Here is a 21,016-nt window from a genome sequence, read left to right as displayed (position 1 = left end):
GAAGAGAGATGGAAACTAAGGGTGATTATTGTGTTCAGTGATGAAAGTGGTGCAGTAAATGATTTTCATGTGATTCAGAGCCCCACTATAATTCCACTCTTTATGGCTGTTGTAGCGATGGGAGGGGAATATGTGGGGGGGGGGGGGGCAGTTTTGCTTGAAACTGCTACTAAAGAGGTGGGGCTTACCAATAAAAAGATTCGGGGCTTTAAGTGAATACAGATTCATTAAACAAAACAAAAAAACAAAACAAAAACAAAAACAAAAACAAAAAAAAAGGGAACGAGACTCGTGTGGCTAGGCTAGCTACAGATGGCGGCGGGCGAGGGGTCAACTCTCCAGCAGCTGTTTCAGTGCTCGCTCGATGTTCATCCTGTGCCCCACACGGGTGACCCCCAGCTCAGCAAAGTCGTCCTTGGTTAGTGCAGGCAGGTGGGAGCCTTCTATCTCATGCTCCTGAAAGCGCTCTCGGTGTTCACCCAGATTAATGCTCACCAACCAGTCGCCCACATCGTACTTGTTCCACAGGTGCAGGGGCTTCTGGTGAAAGGGGCGGAGGGTAAGCAGTGGTGTGGGCAGCCCGGGGGAGTGGGCAGGCGAGGGTGAGCGGCTCCGGGCGCTGGAGCTCCTCATGACAAAACGCACCTCTTTTGGCTCGTGAGGCAAACTGAGGCTGGATGATTTGAGGATGGTGGGGGGAGTGGTGGGGGAGGAGGCCAGGCCAAAGCCCCGGATTGGTCCCAGGGGGTCAGAACGATCCGGGGAGCCAGGGCTGGGGGTCCGACGCGTCACCGGATAACGGCTGCCCGGACGGATGGTGTAGGTGGTGCCGTAACTTCTCTGAGAGATGGTGTGGAGCTCCCCTAAACTGCTGAAGAGTCTGAGAGAAAGAGGGAGAAGTAAGGAATGGAATAGAATTGGAAAAGGGAGAAGAAAGTAAAAGTGAAAATTCAACTTGGGTAATGAAATACAGGAAAGAGCCTAGTGACTCTTCTATTCTTGTCTGTACTCATTTATTCTACGGTGGCTCTTTCCTGCTAAGTCTGTCTTTCATGAACCATGGGCCAAACCAGTTATTTTAAGACAGCAGAGTTATTCGAGTTGGCCAGAGGTGTGGCAAACGCATTAACTTTGTGTTAGTGAGATGTGTCATTAATGCGTTTAGCCGGAACACAAGCAAGAGAGCTCTACAGTGCAGCTGTATTAGAGAGAGAGTGACTCGAAACAGTCTGAGCTGATCAGTCTGTTAGTTACAAAACCCCCAAAAAGTGGAATGCCCAGGAAAATCCCAAAGTTATAAAGTATTTAGATGTATGTATAATGTTTTCTTCTCCTTTTGCAAATGCAATTTAGGGTTCTAAATCGGCTAGGACCCTAGAACACTGCGTTCCCCTTAAAGCACTCACATTCACTTCTAATGAATTTAAACGGTCTATCAGGCCCTGCACAACTGAGCATCAGCAAGTCTTTTATCCCTTCACTGACAAGTGATAAAAAGTACGCTAGGAGAAGGCAAAATTGAAAAAATAAATGAAATTAAATGGCTAAAAGTAATATTGAGCTGTATTTAACCCTACAGAGAATGTGAAAGTATGTAATGTGTGGTCAATAACTGGCCTCTGGACAAAAATGTAGCAAGAAAAAATGAAACAGTTATTATATATCAGGTTAGATGAAATATGGATGGAATATACACAGATCAACCATCACGAGCACTTCCTTGTTTCTACACTCACTGTCCACACATATAGGAGCACTCTGTAGTTTCCTAATTACAGACTACAGTCCATTTGTTGCTTGTATACTTTATTTTCCCCCTTTCACCCTGTTCTTCAATGATGAGGACCATGGTGGATCATTCTCAGCTCTGCAGCGACACTAACATAGTGTGTGCTGTAATGCTATGAGTGGATCAGACACAGCAGTGCTGCTAGAGTTTTTATACACCTCAGTGTCACAAACTGTGCATCAACAACTGAATTACTATCTCTGATTCACTCATACCAGCTCAGCACACACTATCACCACCACCACGTCGTTGGCACTGAGAATGATCCACCGTCCTGACCAAGAACAGTGTGAAAATGGGTAGTAGAGTATACAGCGCAACAAATGGGCTGTAGTCTGTAATTATACAAGTACAGAGTGCTCCTGTATGGTCAGTAGAATGGGCAGTGAGTGTAGAAACAAGGTGCTCATAAGGTTATGGTGGATCAGTGTACAACACTCTTGTGTTTGTGTGAAAGTACTGAAGTTCAGGTAAAGCCTATTGTGCAACGTAACATGCATCAGGTGAGCAGCCCATTAACAACTGACTAAAAGTGAGAAACGGAGAGAAAGCAAAGCGGGAAGGAAGGATGGAAGTCTGTAACTTTTCACTGAGTAGGCAGAAGGCTCCAAAATAAATGGAGTGAGTGTCTGACTTTTGATCACACGCTGAATATGACCCACTGATGATTAACCACAACACTGCATCAGTCTGAGGCTACCTCTGCTTCAGCCTTGACCACTACATGTGTATCAAGCTCATACACTGTGATGCAGAAATGGTTGAGATGTGCAGTACTAGCTCTAGCTGTATCCTATAATTAGTTCATCTAAACCAGTCAATCATGTTGCAGCACAATGTCATATGACACACTTCCTTTCAAACAATTTTCTATCGTCAATTCATTAGCTGAGCGTATTGTCACGCTGCTGACCACCTAATTGCTTGAAGCCTGCTTTCGCATTTCCCAATCTCTTCTATTTTTCTAGAAGTGTCCAGAAAGGTGTTTCAGATAAACACCTAGAGCACAACCTGAACTTAGTCTTAAGCTCAGCCCCCAGCCTGATTGACTATGTTTAATGATGAGTGTAGCGGTTAGCATGACGGCTGAAGTGGGATGAGGAGCCAGTGAGACACAGATAGAAAGGAAGGGGAGAGAGGCAGGGATGTCTGACGAAGAGGGGCAGGACTAGAGAAGGAAAGAGAGGAAGATGAGATGATGCATGCGCACTTACACAGGTGCCCGACCCTCCGGGGCTTAGCCTCAGATTCAGTTCTAGACAGAGCAGCGTGGCATGCAGAGAGAGAGAGAGTGAGCAAAAAGAGAGAGAGGGAGAAAGTGAGAGAGAGACAGAGAGAGAGAGAGACAAAAAGAGAGTGAGATAGAGGCAATGATAAACAAAGAGCGGTTGGTTAGCATCAGTCCATGAGAGAGCAGAAACACACAGGCATTTCACATCAACAATGTCAAACCAAACAAAAAGGGATGGGACAAATCAACAACTGGCCCCAGACTTCAGCTTCTCCTTTGGAGTTCTAGAATGTTACACAGTATTTCCTAGGATGGATATGTTAAAATGACATTAAATTAAAAACAGCCTTGGTCAGATCACTGACATATCAAAACCCTGTGACTCTATTTACACTGAGAGGACACCCTCTAAAGAATGGGTGAATAGAAGTGGTCTACAATGAGGAAAAGGTTGTGGTTACATTAAAGGAACACTAAGTAAGATTCCTTTTCCTTGTGAAGCTCCCCCTAGTGTAATTAATTTTCACAGCACTGTACTGAAATCATTTGGGAGGGGGAGGGGGTGCTTTCCTACCCTCATCCAAATGTTACATAGTGCAGTTTCTTCAGTGCTGAGCTCAGAGTAGCAATGACAGAGGCTTTGTTTTCTGTAATACAGCTCTGTGAAACATCCCAATGATTTTGAAGCTGTAACTTTAAGGTAAAAATAGTACGTAGTGTTCTTTCAACTAAAAAAGTGAGAACATAAGTAAGAACAAGTGCTGCCTTCAAATGTAAGTCCAGGGTCAGGTGTCATTATGATCAGAATAATAGAAATAGAGAGATAGAAAAAAAGACCCGAAAAGCATAAAAACCAAATGAATGTGGAAACATTCTTCCCAGAAAAGCAATGACAGAGTGTTAAGAATGGTCCCTAGAGCTGCTTGACAAAACACAGCACGCATCTCAAACCCCACTGTGAGCAAGCACTAGCTGAAACATGAATGAATGGGGAGCAATGAGGACCAGGACAGAGATAGACACTGGGAACATGTAAATACTCAAAGAATGACTGATGCTGGTGAGGAGGAGAGGCCACCTTCATCACATGCCTTCAGTGACATCACAAATTTACCCTGCACACTTCTGGCCCTCAGTGGCATCACACACATCCAATATTTTAATCTGGATACAATTTATTTAAAAAATGGAACAAATATGAGATGAAATATTATTTTTAAGGTGCTGAAGATTGAGAGAGTAGGGGTACTGAGAGGTCTAGCAGAAGTTAGAAGTGAGAAATTAGAGGGTAAGAGAGTGCATTCAAGGCCCTCTGTTACCATGTGAACACCCCACAGTGTGGAGCAACAAATGTTCGCTACGTAACTCAACACTTGGGAAAAATGGATGGAAAAATTATATAATAATATGGCAAAAATTTGAACAAACTCTTAATCAATTGTGCTACACAGAGATATCATCATTTTTTGGGGGACTGAACAGGGGGGGAGGGGGCGGTGACAAGGCAACAGGTGACCTACAGAATGTGATAACTATAAGCAAAGTGTCATCAGAGGTTGATTTGTTAATGTGGGATTAGTGAAGAGGTTATCTGAGATGAGAAAATAATAGGAATGATGTTTGATTTACCCTATTGGGCTAAAAGCTAACGTTTATTCTCTTCCATGTCCTTGTCAAATCTGTAGGAATATAAAGGACTTCAGTTGTATGTCAGGATATTAAAAGAAAAAAAAAGCAGACAAGAGAAGTCATTTTCTACTGACCATTGTGTCTGAAATGACCTGCGTTAATAAAAGATGAGTCTCTCCCAATAACCTCCTGTGGGATGTTCCTATGAAGTTTTTATGCTGGTGATCTACAGACACTACAGCTCAACTAAGACATCTAAGCTAAGCCTCAGCTAAGTCTCCTTTACTTACCAGTAATCGTCGAGCGTTGAGATACTGCTGAAGCTCCAAACTTGTCAATGAAATAAAGCAGTTTAAACATTAGATTTTAATGTCTCCTAAAGAGCAGGAGGCCACATATACGACTACAAATTATTAAGTGTGAATTCAAGAAACGAATGTTTCTATTAATCATATACTAATGCCTTGTATGCAGTGTTTAAAAGTTTGTACATCAGTCTGCTGACCATGTCTAGATCTTTGCTGCTTATTTGAGAACTACAGTATGTTTATGCAGTGATTATAGATGCAAACCTTAATTTTCAGTGTGCTCCCGCTTAAGGGTTGCAGTGTTGCCTTAGAGACAGAATGGGGTGAGTCAGAAATTCTGATGCGCTAACATCACTAAACAGCAGCTGTGTCGGCTAATGCTAATGCACAGATCTGTGAAAATCAGTACAGCATCAACCACTGTTAGCATCTGTGCTACAATGTAAGCTATAATTTGCAATCTGGCACAAGATATATTTGGAAGACCACTCAGACTAAACATAGCAAGTATTGTTTGTAATGGGCTCTGAGGTAGTGCTGTTTATAAGTTAACTGTCTGAGAGGACTACAACGGCTGCATGAGAGGTGATCAGCAAGAATGCTACTGCCAAGAAAAGGCCACAAAACCCCCAGCAAATCCACCGGGGATTAAACTACAGTGCAGGTTTTTAGTATTTAATAATAAAACATGCCTAGGAATGTCTTATGCACATCAGTAAGTTCTAATTCTTTCATTCTGAAATAATCCATAATCCAATTAATACTGGAGAATGCATTTCAAGTATGTCATTAGCATCAGAATATTCAGCTGAAAAGAGTGGCAAATGCAATTTCAAAACTCATTTGATTCAATTTTTCATATATTTTCAAAAATGGTAACAACACACATTCTGCCACATTTTATAATAATTGCTTTAATAAACAGGCAGCGGCTCTAATGCTGCAGATCTAACTTCCTATGTTTTTATTCTGCATCAGAACATAACTTGCTATGAGTGAAAGTTTTTCCTGCCTCACACATCATTGTTTATTCCAACAGAGTTAGCAGAGTGATGGGAGAGATTTTTCTAGCTTTTGTGGTGCAGCACACTTTGTACACAAGGCAGTCCAACAGCATCATAAGGGGATTTATCAATGTGGCACACAATATGGGTTCAGCTCAACGTGCTGAACACTGGAATAATTTATTCTAAAGATGTCTAACAGTTCACAAAGAATTTAGCACTTTATCCACAATGATATGCGTTCCAGAATACTGGGAGATTTATGAATCCTACTTGTGGTTAGTCAAAATTCAGTCAAATGATTCTGCATTATTTATATTGCCACTCAATGTTAAAATAAGACTGTGTTTGCCAGAGTGATTATGTTTATTGAAAGCAGGGACATCGTGAACCACTGTTTAATTTCAAATTGTCATTTTATGAAGAAAGCTGGCTCACCATTTAAATATGACGGCCTCTATTCATTGGGTGTGATTATAAAAACGGTGTCAAATTCAGCTTTTTATTTGTTTAATTTTTTATGCTGAAACCCTTTAGACTAGAACAATCATCATTAGGCTGTGACCCAAATCACACAGAAGTCATTTGTTGACAGAGACAGCAGAAAAAAAACTTTCCAATGACACACATAATTCTAAGTCAGGTACTGTCCCCAAATGTCTTCTTGTGTAATTGCTAATGAGGTCAACAGCAGCACATGCTGTTCATGAGAATAAAGACTTTCTCGTTTCCTTCATTGTTTCTGCTATTGAATGGGAATGTGGATAGATATCAGCATTGCAGAGGAGTTATGGAGTTATGGTCACATTTATTTACAGAATGGCCTTTGCCTCATTAGATAGACTCACCCTTTAGTGCTCAGCAGGATCATGAAGTGTTTGAGCTCTAACTAAGACCTCAAATTCGGAGAGCATTATGAATTTGAGCTCACTGATCCTACTAAGCTGACCCCTTACCTGGCACCAGCTACTGGTGACTTGCGTCCGGGGTCGAGCGAGCCTCCGAGGGGCTCCTCTCCAAGCGAGCGCGTGTCCTTGTTAAGCTGCTGCAGTCTGGAGCTGAGCTCGCTTATCACAGTGGGCTTGCCTTCCTCTGCGCCTGCAAGCGGACGGGGCTCTATGGGGTCCCCCCATAGCTTGGAGCGTCTCTGGAAGAGGTAGCGGGGTCTTGCCGGGCCTGAGGCCCCCGTGGCGGCAGCCAGGGCAGCTGCATGCTGCTGAGAGAGCAGCTCACTATCAGAGGACTGCTTGAGCAGGGGGTCCCTGAAAGTCACGGGGCCCTTGCTGAGCTGGGACTTGAGCTTTGGCTTCGGAGGCACTGGCGGCTTGTCGAGGATGAAGGTCTGGCCGTCGGCGTGGGAGGTGTACGTGTCGGTCGGCTCACCGCTCTCTGAGGACAGTGTGGACATACTGGAGACGGTGGAGATGGTACTCGTGGTCTCCAGGTGGTGATCGCTGGAGCTACGAGTGTCCACCTCCTCCACCCCAGAGTCAGCAGCAGACTCTGGGCCCAGGTGGGGCTCAGATGGCTTCCCTGAGGCTGCTGGTGGGCCAGTGGTGGCGGGGGTCTGAGCTGCTGCGGCAGCAGCTGCTGTCGAAGGGGCAGGGGCTGGGGCTGAGGGGACTGCTTGCTTTCCTGCCAGAGGAGGAGCAGGAGGTATGGCAGCTTCCGGCGCCTTTGCCAGGAGACCATTGGCAAATTCATCAGGTGGAGGAACCACGCCGATTTTTCGAAGTTCTTCCCTCGTCTCCTCATCACTAGAGGACAGCATGGCGGGTGGTAAGGTCACTGTATAGGGCTCCACATCTTCCTCTGAGCTTCCCTGGGCCAGGGTTTTATCTGAGGACTGGCTTGGGGATGGCTGGGAGGTTTTATCTGAGGTGGGACTAGGAGGAGCCTGGGAGGCTGAGGGAGTGGTGGGTGTTGGAGTAGGTGTGGAGGTTGCTTCTGGACCAGGGGACTTGGCACGCTTAATTTCAGCTAGCATAGGTTTTGGGCTCTCTGATCGCATGCCTTTCGGCAGTGGGGAGACGCGTTCTGTGCCTAGTCCTACTGCCTGTCCATTACTGGTTGCATGAACCATAATTAGCCCAGCGGTCTTCTGCTGTGATGTGTCCATAATGCTAATGATCATGCTCTTCTTGTCCTCTGCCTTCCTCTCCTCCTTTTTCTCTGCTCCGATTTCCAATTCTTTTCTTGCAGTGGTGGGTGTTCCCCACTGGATCTTGCTAATGGGGGCAGGAGTGTAACTCCTTTTTCCAGGGGAGAAGGGTGGTGAAGCAAGCTCTCCCTCACCTTCAGAACGTTCAGCCTCTTTGGTTTGGGTGTCCATGAGCAGCACCCCTCCAGCAGCCTCACGTTTAGTCCTGGGCTCTGGGCTGCTGACAGGGGACTGGCTCTGGGAGGTTAAAGCCCGTTCCCTTGCGGCCAGCGCAAGTGCCAGCGGGGAGTTGGGGTCCAAGGGCTTGCCTGTCAGTGGGTGAATAAAGGTGGTGCCCCCTGGAGAGGGTCGCAATGCCAGGGCGGGCGGAGGCAGCTGACCGAGCTCACTGGACAACAAGCGTTCATCCACAGAATGGGACTGCGTGAGGGAGGGGGCCTCTACAGGTGTGGCCGAGCTACCTTCCATGGTGCCCACGGACAGGAAGACTGTGGATTTTCTCCGCTCTTCAAGACGATGCTCCCTGTCCTTGACGGCTCCAGCGATGGCAGCTGCAAAAGGCCCCTTGCCCTGCAGCAGCCCCTCTGCCTGGGCACGTGTACGCTCCTGCAGCAGCTGCTGCTGGTAGTACTCGGCCCTGCTGGTGTGGTGAGCTGCCAGCCGACCGGTGGGTGAATGCTCCCGGGAGTGGACTGAAGCCAGGGCCAGCGATGCTCTTTCTTGGGCGTCCTCCACCTGCAGTTGCTTCACCAGTGGACTCTTCCTGCGTTGAGGCTTGCTGGGTGCCGGTGAGTACAGGCCCATGCTGAACTGGCCCACATTGGCGTAAGGGTTGTCGATGACCCGCCCTTTCCTTTTGATCCTTTCGGGCGGGGTGGAGGCTGGCCCGGGCCGTGGGATGTCTGTGGGCTCCACGGGGAGATGGGTGGAGTCTTGTAAGATGATCATGGATCGAGCCTTCTTCTGCCGCTCAATGAGGGCTGCGTGACGGGGTGGCTCGTACAGCTCGGCCGACATGGTCTGCGGCAGGGCGTGCAGCCGTGGTTCCGAACCTGGTTTAAAGCTGGAGCGGCTAGGGTCGTGAAATCGGCTAGAGGGAGGCGGCGGGGGGCAGAATGCCGGAGGAGGAGGACCCGTGTCTAGATAGTAGAGTGAAGGTGGAGGAGGGGGTGCGGTCTGTGGTGGGGGAGGGATGCTGTGACTGTCTCTCAGGCTGTCCGTCATCGAGGAGCTCCTGGGAAATCTGTGCTCTGCCGCCAGGGCAGACAGACGGTCCTCCTCAGTGGCTCCTGCATGGACAGAGACGGAGCTGCATGGAAAACTCTGTCAACACGTGCTCAGAAGCAGTCTTAGTCTTCTCCCATCATGACTGATATTACTGAAACTGATAGACTGATAAAAGGAAATCCTTAAATCCTGTGCTCATCTGTGTTAAAATCAGCAATAACTACTTCAAATACTATTTCATTCAGAATAAAGAAACTCTAATAAATATGTTAGGGTAGGCAAAGTAACTCTGGGGACCTCATTTTGGACAGCAGTGAACAAATGAAATGCAACTGTTAAGTAAGGAAAACATCTGGAAATGTTCACTTATATCTAAATTGCTTGTGAATTAACACAGATATGTTTATAATGTTGTAGGATTACCGAAGGACTTGGTTCTGGACATGCCTTTGGGCAGCTGCATGTGAGATTTTTCCAAGGCTGGGTGAAGAGCACCATGTAAAGCAAGACCCTGCCGCTCGAAAAGAGACTATATGCAAACACACACCCACACATAAAGAAGTATTATATGAAAATATTCCATTTTACACTTTCTCATATTTTATTATTTAATATGCAATTCTGCTCAGAAGTCAGAGCAAACCTTCATTGATTTAATTTCCAGCTTATGTTTGCACAGTACTGTATCAACAATGCTATGGAGTGTTCCCTTTGTCTTACACTGATTTCTGCTGGTGTGATTCGGCGGCTAGTTGGGCGTTGCTTCACCGTGGCAGCTCTGTAGTCTGCCTCCACTTGCGGCCTCAACACCGACTCCTGAGAGGCCAAGATTTCATCTAGCCTTTCTGCACAAATGCATGCATGCACACACAGACAGACACAGACAGATAGGCAGACAGACACACACACACACACCCACACAAACAAGTTTAAATGCACTGACACCTATGAGGCACATCTATATTATACGCATTGTCATAATAGCTAACAACACATCAAGTATCATTTTATAGCACAACAGTTTATAAACACTGTGATAAAAACAATAGGAATGGTTCCATGGTGTCACTGTAAATTATGGGCTCTTGCTCATGCTTAACTGACACAATATTCAGAAAAAATGAATGAGATAAAAACACATTTAAAGCAACAGTTCAGGGATCGTAAGCTGAAATGATGCTGATGATTGGTGTGAGCAGTAACACTGAGGCAACACTTCAACAGTGCCAGAAACATCCAGCCATAACTCACCTCCTCGCCTCCGCCTTGCAGACGCTTAGCATGGAATAAATAGACACAACACTACTGTATTACACTCCCACAGCCGCCAATACACAGGGTCAGTTAATGTTTATGTTATTCTCTCTCTGAGTTTAAGAGAGTGATTTTTAGTTCTTTTTTGTGCTAAATTGTAAACTTTCATTAGATGATTAAAGCAGGTTAATATTAGATCAGTGAGGTCAAACATCTCACGACTATCCTCTATCCAGAAACCCATGCATCATATCATTTATGTATTATGTCATTGATGTCACTGTGTAAATGTGTGTGTGTCTCTCTCTCTCGCTCTCTCACTCTATGTGTATATTAGTCTAGTAGGACAGATTGAGTGGGAAAGACACAGCTGATGTTTTGAACAGACCAAATGGCAGAAAGAGAAAGATGACACAGTGTAGCTTGCAAACAAAAAAAGGAGAAAGAGTGAGAGAGGAAGAAAAATACAGAAAACACGGCCTCCAACTGTGTGTATTTGCTGAGCTTGTGGGCTTGTGTGTGTGCGTGTGCATCTTATATTAAACGGGTTAATAATCAATGGTGAAAAGGATTTAATTTAAAGAGTAACGTGTCTATTAACGTTGCATGAATTAAACATTAGGAATGTAATACAATGTTGCCAAAATCCACAGCTGTTATTGTTTAAAAACAAATGTGTCACGTCAGACCCGACAGTGATATATAGGAATCTTGCCAGCGAAGTTCTCTAAAGCAGGGGTAGCACTAGACCCAGGTACTTGACAAATGTAGACTACAGATGCTACATTTCCCATTTAGTTTCCTTTGAATGTTCTCAGTATCCATCCAGTCCAGCAGTAAGGAGCTGTTCAGTGTGGAGCCAGCAGTAAATGGACATAGACTTACACAAGTACACTTATTCAACAGCAGACATTTGTAGATCTGCTCCGAGTCAGTCATGGAGCATACAGAAACAAGACTAATGCGCAGTTTAAACTTACCACCTGCTGCTTTCCAAAATGCATAATTGATGCTAAATCAAAGTTAGCAACTTACATAGTTTCACTTATCACATTAACAACAGAAGCTTTGTATTTTAAAATCAGATGATTTTACCTCTAAGTCTGTCCCATTCCTGTCAGTAGTCTAGAAATAACCCTGCTCTACTGTATCAAACTAATTCACATTCATCCCAAAGTTTAACCACTGGGGTGACCAGGGTCTGGCAATTTGAGGGAGTATATTGAATCATTATTTATTTTATCAAAACTGAGATTATGATTTAAACCTTATTATATTCTTTGAATTATTTTCCAAGCCATTTTTTTCAACAAGACCAACACTTACATTTTTTTCCAAACCTGAGGATAAGCTGAAGAAAATATTTATATTTACAAACTCTTATTATTAGATTACAATTCACTACTATAAACACCTTAATATTAATCAGAATAAATCAAATTTCAGCTCTAGTGACATGACAGTTGACCAGTTTCAGTAAACTACATGATTACTCTTTCAGCCGTACTAGTAACCAATAAGGATGCTGAATTTAGAGCTCAGTCATTCTCCGTACTGCTTCGTTAGCACAGCAATGAAATGTAGGGTTTGGTTTCTGTATTGTAAAAAATGCTACTTATTTTTATTTACTGCACAAACAACTATATCAGAAAATATAAGCAGTTGTCAAATTAGTTTAGCTCCTTAAATTCAGCAGTCAGGTCCATCAGAGTTCTGAAGTGGTTTAACTCTGGAATCGGCAACAGCAGAAAGACTATAATATGGGTCAGGCCCAAGTGCGTGCGTTTGAGAGTTTGAGTTCGTTCTTACCCAGCTCCTCCAGCTCAGCCGTCATGCTCTTGCTCCTCAGAGTGAGGGTGGTGCTGGGCGCTCTCTTGGGGGGTGGTGGTGCTGTGGAGGAAAGGCAGGGTGAGGACGAGGAGTAATTGCGTGAAGACCACCACTTGCTGCCCACCTGCAACTGCCATCGCTTTTTGAGCTCAGCCAAGCTGGATGCCTTCTGTGGCCGTGCAACCTTATTCAGACTGCGGTCTGACGCAAACTTCTTCATGCTTCTTCCACTCTTTCACACCCACGCCCACACGCACACACACACACAAACAAATCACAGGTCACTCAGCTAGGCCTCTTGCTCTTGTGTCGGACCGCCTGCCCCACCATGCACTGATCCTCCTTCTGTGACATTCCATCAACATACACACACTCCACTCCATTTTTCTACATCCCTCCACTCTCTCCATTCCTCACTCCTCTTCTCTCTTCTTCTTTCGTCTTGACGCTCTGTCCGGCGGTGGTTTTCAGAGCTGAATGCACATTTAATTCCAAGAGCATGCTGAGCTAACACTGCAATCACAGCCCTGACCAGAGACGGAGAGAGAAAGAAAATGGATACAGAGTTGCAGAAGATCAGATGCTTCTGCTTTTCTCACAGTGATATCCACCCAAAACTCCTCACTCGCTCTGACACACACACAGAGAGAGAGAGAGAGAGAGAGAGAGAGAGAGAGAGAGACAGAGAGAGAGAGAGAGAACACAAGATATAGAGGTGAGAGGAAAAAAGAGAAGGAGAGAGAAAAAAATGACAGGGAGGGAGGAAGGGAGGGATGAAGGGAGTAGGAAGGAATAGGAAAGAGGTATGACAGAAGAAAAGAGAGTAATGACAGAATTTGGGGGGGGGGGGAGTTAAGGCAGGAGTAAGAGAAGGGAACCAGAGATAGGGGTGGACAGAAAAGGGAGAGAGGTAAGAGAGTAGGGAGGGAGGGAGAGAGAGAGAGAGAGAGAGAGAGAGAGAAATACCAAGGCTCAATGCAATGCTAAATTCTAACGTTCATTGTAGTAACCATGGAAACTCTGGCAGGAGCAAGGCCTGGGTTGATGCAGCTAAACTGTGAGAATCACTGTGCTGTGTGTGTGTGTGTGTGTGTGTGTGTGAGAGAGAGAGAGAGAGAGAGAGAGAGAGAGAGAGAGAGAGAGAGAGCAGAAGAAAGGAAACTATCACAAAACTTGATATAACAATCATTATAACACATCACCCTGGACACAGTTTCTCTAAGAGCGTATGAATGTGATTAGATAGTGAAATGAGAATGTGCCTGCATCATCACGATCTAAGTTTGATAAGATTGCTGCTATACACCCACACACCAAAACACACCTACACACACACATACATCATTATTACAGGCACAGGTACAATTTATTTATTAATTTATATTTAGGGAAAGAGCGCTACAGTTGGGGCTACAATATATATTTCATACATTTCAAATTATCAGAGTAGGACACAGCTGAAGCTCTGTTGGAAGTAGACCTCCTTTAATCCTAACAGATTTTAAAATGGTCAGTTGCATCAGTCATCTGGGAACACAATTCCATCTTGAGCAGACAAAGTTGCATTATTTTAGTAAACTAAACTGATTATATTTCAATTAAACTCACGGTACAGACTGATATCAGCCTAAAATCTGCTGCTGCAGGTAGTAACATTATGTGATGTGCTGCTCTGCGTGGCTACACAAACACATGCAAGGGTGAGAGAGGGGTCAGAACTGTGTGGGAGTTGCAGAGAGAAGGCAGGATGGTTTACATGGCTACAGAATAGATTATTGTGCAGATATGGTCCCATCAATGGAGGAAGGAAACAAAATTGCATGTCTGTCCCATTTCAAACGATCCATTTGCAATAATGAGACATTTTCTTTTAGTATCTTGACTTGCCTTATTATAAACTCACATTTAAAGGTGGATACATAACCTCTCTCGGAGCCATTTTTTAACATAGAAAAAGAAAACAAGTAGAGTTAAAAAAGGGGTGGGGGTGGGAGGTGGGGCGGGTTGGGATCACAAAAGCTGCAGGGCATGACAAGACAGGCAATGTGGACTGCTGAGTCATAATTATTATAAGAAGTTCTCATGATGCATTATGGTGTTGACAAAGTAATGTACAGCTGCAGTCCCACAGAACAAGCTCTAGGCAACATCCATTTCATCTATTACTTCATATTTCAAAACTATGACAATGATTCTCCTTTATTTAAACAGGGATTTACATAGTAGACCAATGCTTTATGTAACTGCACTAACAACAAGAATCATTCAAGAAACAAGAGAAAGTGTTGCACCATGGTTTGTTTGTTACTCTGAAACAAAGCAGATTAAATGTATGCTATGTCCTGCATTTGCATTACAAAATATATCAACTCTGCGAATGAGCACTTATCTAGCCTACCAAAGGGAGAAGTCACAGAAACAAAACAATCACCAGTTCATTATCATGAATAACCCTTGCTCCCCCATGAGCCTGCGAAATACAGCCCTGCGAAACTAGGTAGACTTGAACTAGCTAACTGAAGTGTGGGTGAGACAGCAGTAATGTTAGGTAGAAGTGAGATGGTTTAAAGTGCTGATGGACACTGGGCTTTTAGACCATACACAGCCTCCCCAGCTTCTCCCTGTCCTCTGTCCATTGCACAAACACCCCCTGTTGCTGACTGACTGGAAAAGTGCTCTGTGTCTGTGTAATTGACTTGGTATTTTGCTTTCCATTCAAAAAGCCAGAGCTGAATACCAACATTGGACATTTCTTCCAGTGCACACACAGACCAAAGAGCTGGCGAAAGGTAATACCTGCTACATTTTACAAAAATGTACTGGTCTGAAAACCTTCAGGAACCTGTAAGAAAAGGTATATGCTGCAGTTCTAATTTAATATATAAAATAAAGCATTCTGTAAATGAAAACATGTTATTTTTTTAAATATGTGCCAGCTATCTAGGTTTGTGGATGTAACTAGGCTAAAATATGAAGCATCTTTTAATTTATATCAATTAATGAGTTTGTGAATGTATTAAACCATTACACACCAAAAACAGTATAAAAATGACAAAAACAGGTGGACAATGTCTTTTTAAATCAATGAAGATATCCTTTTGCTGCTCACAGAAAAAAAAACAAAGGTAGATATTCATTCATTCATTATCTGAAACCACTTATCCAATTCAGGGTCGCAGTGGGTCCAGAGCCTACCCAAAATCACTGTGCGCAAGGCTGGAACACACCCTGGTGGGGGCACCAGTCCTTCACAGGGCGACACACACTCACACATTCACACCTACAAACATTTGTGAGTCGCCAATCCACCTACCAACATGCGTTTTTGGACTGTGAGAGGAAACCCATGTGGACATGGAGAGAAACACCAACTCCTCACAGACAGTCACCCAGAGCGGGATTCGAACCCACAACCTCCAGGTCCCTGGAGCTGTGTGACTGTGACTTTTTCTGAACACTTTTTCAGTATTTCAGAGAAGGTTGTTAAAATATTTGGTACTAAGACACAAACCCGTGGTGATTGCTCTAAGACTGCAAGGGAAGCTCAGCTTCCCCTAAAATGTAAAAAAATAAGTGATCAAATATATACTGTTGTGTGTACATGTCATTGAATAAATATGCACTACATAGCGCTCAACTTTTGTTCAGAATCAGCTTCTTATCACTGGTAAAGACGCGGCTTTCCTCTCAATCATTCCCGCAGTTTCACAGTGCTTTAAACAGTGTGGACGCTGAGCGTCCACAGAGTTTAATAGCGAAGCAGCGAAGTGCAGCGAAACGAGACGAGTCATTGGATAAATGCTGGGCTTTGTCCCACCCATCGGACGCTCAGCGTCTCTAGGGGTCTATGGGGCAGTGGGTTGGCCTCGGCTGGCCCGGACGCTGAGCTTCTGCATGATGATTGGATGATCTGTCTGTGAATGAATCCCTCTTTGATTGACAGCGAAATGAGCGAATCAGCGATCCTTTGGTCTAAAGATCCGTGGGAGCACAGGCGGACACACTTCACATGGGCCAAGGCCGTTTAAGCAGCCTAGCTCTGCTGGCCATTGAGAGGACACTAGTCCCTGGAAAAGACACCTTGTTGGTACGACAAGGTCACAGATCATTTTCTTAAAAAGGAACGGGGGGTAGAATTTTTGTATAAATAAACCGACACATTTTATGATGTAGGCCGAAATTGAGCTTCCCCTCCTTGAAAGACCAGCATCCGCCACTGACACAAACGCAGTAAGCCTGTCAGCTGACTGTTGTTATGCTAAAGCCAGAGACAATGATGACTGGTCTGTGAATTTTCACTGCCAGCTAAATTTCACAAAATACAAACAGGGTGAATAAAATCTCTTTTTTTTTTTGGTGTCTGCAAGATACATTCTACTGTACATGTGTATACACTGTCCACTGTGTATCTCTATTTTTTTTTTGAAGAAGAAGATATGTACTCTCACTTAACTGGTTACAGCAAGGTAACCCCTAATCCTTTATCTTCGAATGAGCAATTTCAATCCTAATATTTCCTGACAATTCCCCTTGGGCTTTCTTAGTGTGGTGCTGGACTTGAATTTCTGTAAGGCTGCTTTAATACAATGTCTACATATCATCAAAACTGAATACAACACTCCCTTAAATTGCAATTCAAATGTCCTCTTCAGCACAGAACTTATTACACTGGATAACATCACTCTTGAAGTTACTTAGTTTTTACTGACCTTTTTTAAGTCTATGTCAATACTACAGATGCTTCTCCTCTGCTATAGCACATACATCACATCAAAGCATGGTTACCTAGCAACCTCAGTAGTAGAGTACTTCTGAACCAATGCAAGCTACAACTACAGCAGCCCTGCACAGACAAGACTCACTCACAAGAGCTTATACAACTCACACTGGCATTCACACAATCACATAACAGGAATTTTTTATAAAATTTTCATAAAACCTGTCCAACTTATGAGCAGTGGGGAGTCTTACCCTTTTTTCTGACAACATCCTCAGACTCAGGTTTGCGCGTGACGGATACCACCTTCATCAGCAGACTGTTGCCACCTTGACGGATGAGGGAAACCACTTGCTTATGGCCCACCTTCACTACGTTCACCCCATTCACCTGAGAAAGTTAGTACACACACACACACACTTGAAACAGATTCATTATTGTCTTGGATGAAATCAGCCAGTTTTTTTTCCAGCTTGTTACAACCAGCTGAGACCGTCACATATGACTGTTCCACCAAAAATCTAATTAACTGTTTTCAGTGTACCACTTAAATCAAATGAGGTCGATCAGCCAGCATATGTTAGGTATCCAAGGTTTGCCCGTAAGGGTGCTTGTTAGTTGTAATGATAAACAAACACTTTGTTAAGACCCTGTTATGTAAATTATTGAGCATGAATTATTACCAAAATGTACGTAATTAGTGTGTAATTGGCAGGACTTTGATTCTTGAGGGTCCTAGGCACTATTGGTTTTATGTGTGAATTTATAAACTTAAGAGTTTAATAATTTACTAACGAACCAAAACATGTTCCATATTCTAAAGTGAGGTTCTATTCGTCTCTAATTTGAGAATAAAAAGCACTAAATAAGCATTTAATGGGTATTTAACAGCCTCTGAGAGAAAAGTGAGCAGTTGGGTACAAGCTGCCGAGGATGTTGAGTGAGGAGAGTAAAATTGCAGTAACAAATCTTTTGTTATCAGTTTGTGACCATCAAACAGTGAAGAAAGAATGTTTGTGCTGTGGGGGCAACAGTGGGGTGAGCCAATTAAAAATTTTCCAACACCATGGTATACTTCTGTCATGTTGCCCAACCCTTTTTTGACTTGAAATGACAATGATTTCAAATAACTGAACTCTATTTTATGTACTCCTTCTTTATCATTAGAGCAAAGCCGATATCAGAAGCCGAAGTTTCGGATAAGTGTAAGTTGAGTCACTACTTGCAGCTACGTTAGCTTCATCAAAGTTCCACTTCACAATTAAAAAAGCAAGCACTGACCACCAGTAATGTCTAGGTTTGCTGATACAATTGTTTTGTAAATTACCTAATTTCCAACATTAAAAAGTGTTTTTTTAATCCAGGAGAATTGGAAAGTGATATTTATAAAAATTGATGGAAAAGAGGAATTTGTCACAAAAGTGACCACATGAATTCCATCTAAATTATGGAGAAAATGTTCAGTCATGAACTCCTTACCTCAATGAGGAAGTCACCTGTCCGTAGCCCTGCCCTCCAGGCCACACCCTCCACATCAACAGACTCCAGGTACTGCAATGCAGGGAAGGCAGGCGTGGGGGTAAATTCCTCAATGGGTGTCTCCGCTACTCACCAACACACACACGCACACACACACACACAAACAAACAATAGATACGTTCAAGGCAAGTCAAAATGCAGCAGCCTCATGAGGTCTGGAGTACACACAATCACATTCTTGTTGCCATGGCAATGGTTCTGGTGTTTGGGGCACTGGTGAGGCTCAGTGGAGCTGAGCTGTGTTGATTATAATTAAGACGGGGCAGTGTGAGGCACTAGTTACTGTCTGAGGCTGAGGGAGCATGCTGCTGCCTGAGAGAACATTTAGTTCAGAGTTGTACTGAAAATGATGTCCTTTGTTTTGAGACATAAAGCCAGGGTTAAAAAACAAAAAAGGCGATGACAGCAAGGCACTGATTGCATGAGAAGCAAGAATGAAAAATATGACACCATGTAGGTAACAGATGGCTCTAAGAGTGCATACCTCCTACCCAGGATGGTGCCACCCCAAAAACTGGGCACACGCATTCAAATACCCTCAAATACCACTCTCTGTTCCCCTGATGGTGGTTAGCATTTATCAAAATTTATGTTTTGAGAAACACATGAACATAGTGTACATTGAAACTGGCACAAAGCCACATTATCTTTAGATCCTTGATGTGAGGATGATTGATGTGGCTTTCCTCAAAATCCATGCTTTTGTGTCCATCAGTGCTAGAAAGAGCCAGACCCTTCACACTGCTCCTCTGTTCCCTTCCTTAGAGTCTTTCATAATAATATATCAAAATATACACATATTCATAACCCCAGCTGTCAAACCAGCCTTCATTATCGTTCAGAAATATCTCTCACTTTTAAATTTTCTTATTGCAATATTATTCACTCAAACATGCAAAAATGCTCTGGAAATCATTAACTATAAGCAGAGCTGCTGGATCCAATTAATGAACTGAAGCAAACAAATACAGTAGTCAAAGTAAAGTTTTGTCAACAATGGTAAAATTAATAAATAAACTAAAATCAATGGTTAAAATAATAATAATAATAATAATTTTCATGTTAAATGCAGTAAACAGAATGTTACGGTAAATAATATGATAATGATATTAAGATATATATAAAACAATCTAGTTTATTTTGTATAAGGTTTGTTCATTCCTCCTTTGGCAGCTAATTCATTCCTGTCCTGCCTGTCCCTGCCATGTCCATTATTCTTTCTCTTCCTCCTCTGAGAATGCTAGGCCATAAGAGACTTACAAGGATCCCTGTAAATATCAGCTTCCAGTGTGAAAGGGCTGTTCTGAGCTGTTAAAATGTGCTCTTTCCTCTAACTAAAAGCTTTTAAATCACAAGTGAATTTTTCATGACATGACCGGCAACACTGAAATACTCATTTAATGTACCAGCAGGGTTAAAAAATGCTGCTAGTAAAAATATAAATAGGCTAGTTGTTATTTTTTCAATTCATAAAATGTTCAAATACATATAACAAATAAGAGCATTTGCTACAAAATTTAAAGGCAATTTGATGTTTCTTTTTCAATTTTGACAATCAGCCAAGTCCCTACACTTAGTCTTTGTTTATAAAAAAAACATTGAATCAATATCACATCACATGCAACTATGATAACACAAGTGAAGATTAAGGATATATAACACATAATAGTACATAAATGTGGTAAAATATTTATGATAATATTATGCAATCTTTGCATGCCAAGTCTCATATAATATTTAAATGTATTTAGACGTTACTGAAGAGGGTAAAGTCAGATTAACTAGCCTGGTTATGTAAATCTCATGTCAAGCAAAGTTACTTTAAGGTTAATACAACTTCAGTGGTCTTTACTCCTATTCAGTCTCTGAACTCCAATTCCCACAAGCCTTCTGGGGATCCCATGGCAATGACTGACATCTCTCAGTTTTGATTTCGGACCACAACTGAACATTAAACTGTTTTTTATATTTATTTATTTAATTATTTTAAACATTCACTTGTTTCAGAATTTCTCCCAGTTTGACAGACGTGTATGTCTCACTATGCAGACTGATGGCTACAAACACAATCATCTAAATCAGGTACAGATTTTGGGGAAACATCTGCACTTATTAGGAGGTATTAGTCATTTCATGGAGTCACTCACAAAATACCAGCAAGCTCAGCAAAAGCAGCTCATGCAACTGATCTCCACTGTAAGGGATGTAATACAGTAGCTTCCGGTACTAAGTATCTGTAATACTTTACCTGCAGCTACTGCATGACCTAACGTTCCAGTCAATACTGCATTGATATTTTTAGTAGTCTTTTCTGTAAGTAAATCAAA

At 43.0% G+C, this 21,016-nt stretch overlaps 1 protein-coding gene across 5 annotated transcripts in view; it reads right to left on the bottom strand.

Annotated features, from left to right (window-relative positions):
- Positions 1 to 188: 188 nt before the first annotated feature.
- Positions 189 to 21,016, bottom strand: part of shank3a (SH3 and multiple ankyrin repeat domains 3a) — a 241,451-nt gene continuing 220,623 nt past the window's right edge. For 2 of the 5 annotated variants that reach the window (XM_066685384.1, XM_066685388.1), the window contains 8 exons: positions 18,630 to 18,754; positions 17,405 to 17,540; positions 12,413 to 12,493; positions 10,601 to 10,624; positions 10,070 to 10,194; positions 9,773 to 9,878; positions 6,918 to 9,411; positions 189 to 880 (listed from right to left, as the gene is read on the bottom strand). In XM_066685384.1, coding sequence (XP_066541481.1) covers positions 331 to 880; positions 6,918 to 9,411; positions 9,773 to 9,878; positions 10,070 to 10,194; positions 10,601 to 10,624; positions 12,413 to 12,493; positions 17,405 to 17,540; positions 18,630 to 18,754 — 3,641 coding nt within the window. In that variant the 3' untranslated portion in view covers positions 189 to 330. Of the gene's footprint in view, positions 881 to 3,003; positions 3,045 to 4,649; positions 4,700 to 6,917; positions 9,412 to 9,772; positions 9,879 to 10,069; positions 10,195 to 10,600; positions 10,625 to 12,412; positions 12,494 to 17,404; positions 17,541 to 18,629; positions 18,755 to 21,016 lie in introns of all 5 variants that reach the window. The other 3 variants (XR_010804539.1, XM_066685385.1, XM_066685387.1) reach the window with 3 other exon arrangements.

Source organism: Hoplias malabaricus, chromosome 11 (assembly GCF_029633855.1).
Source record: "Hoplias malabaricus isolate fHopMal1 chromosome 11, fHopMal1.hap1, whole genome shotgun sequence".
Classification (NCBI taxonomy): Eukaryota; Metazoa; Chordata; class Actinopteri; order Characiformes; family Erythrinidae; genus Hoplias; species Hoplias malabaricus.
The sequence above is the reverse complement of the archived record's forward strand: the minus strand, read 5'-3'. Positions and strand labels throughout refer to the sequence as shown.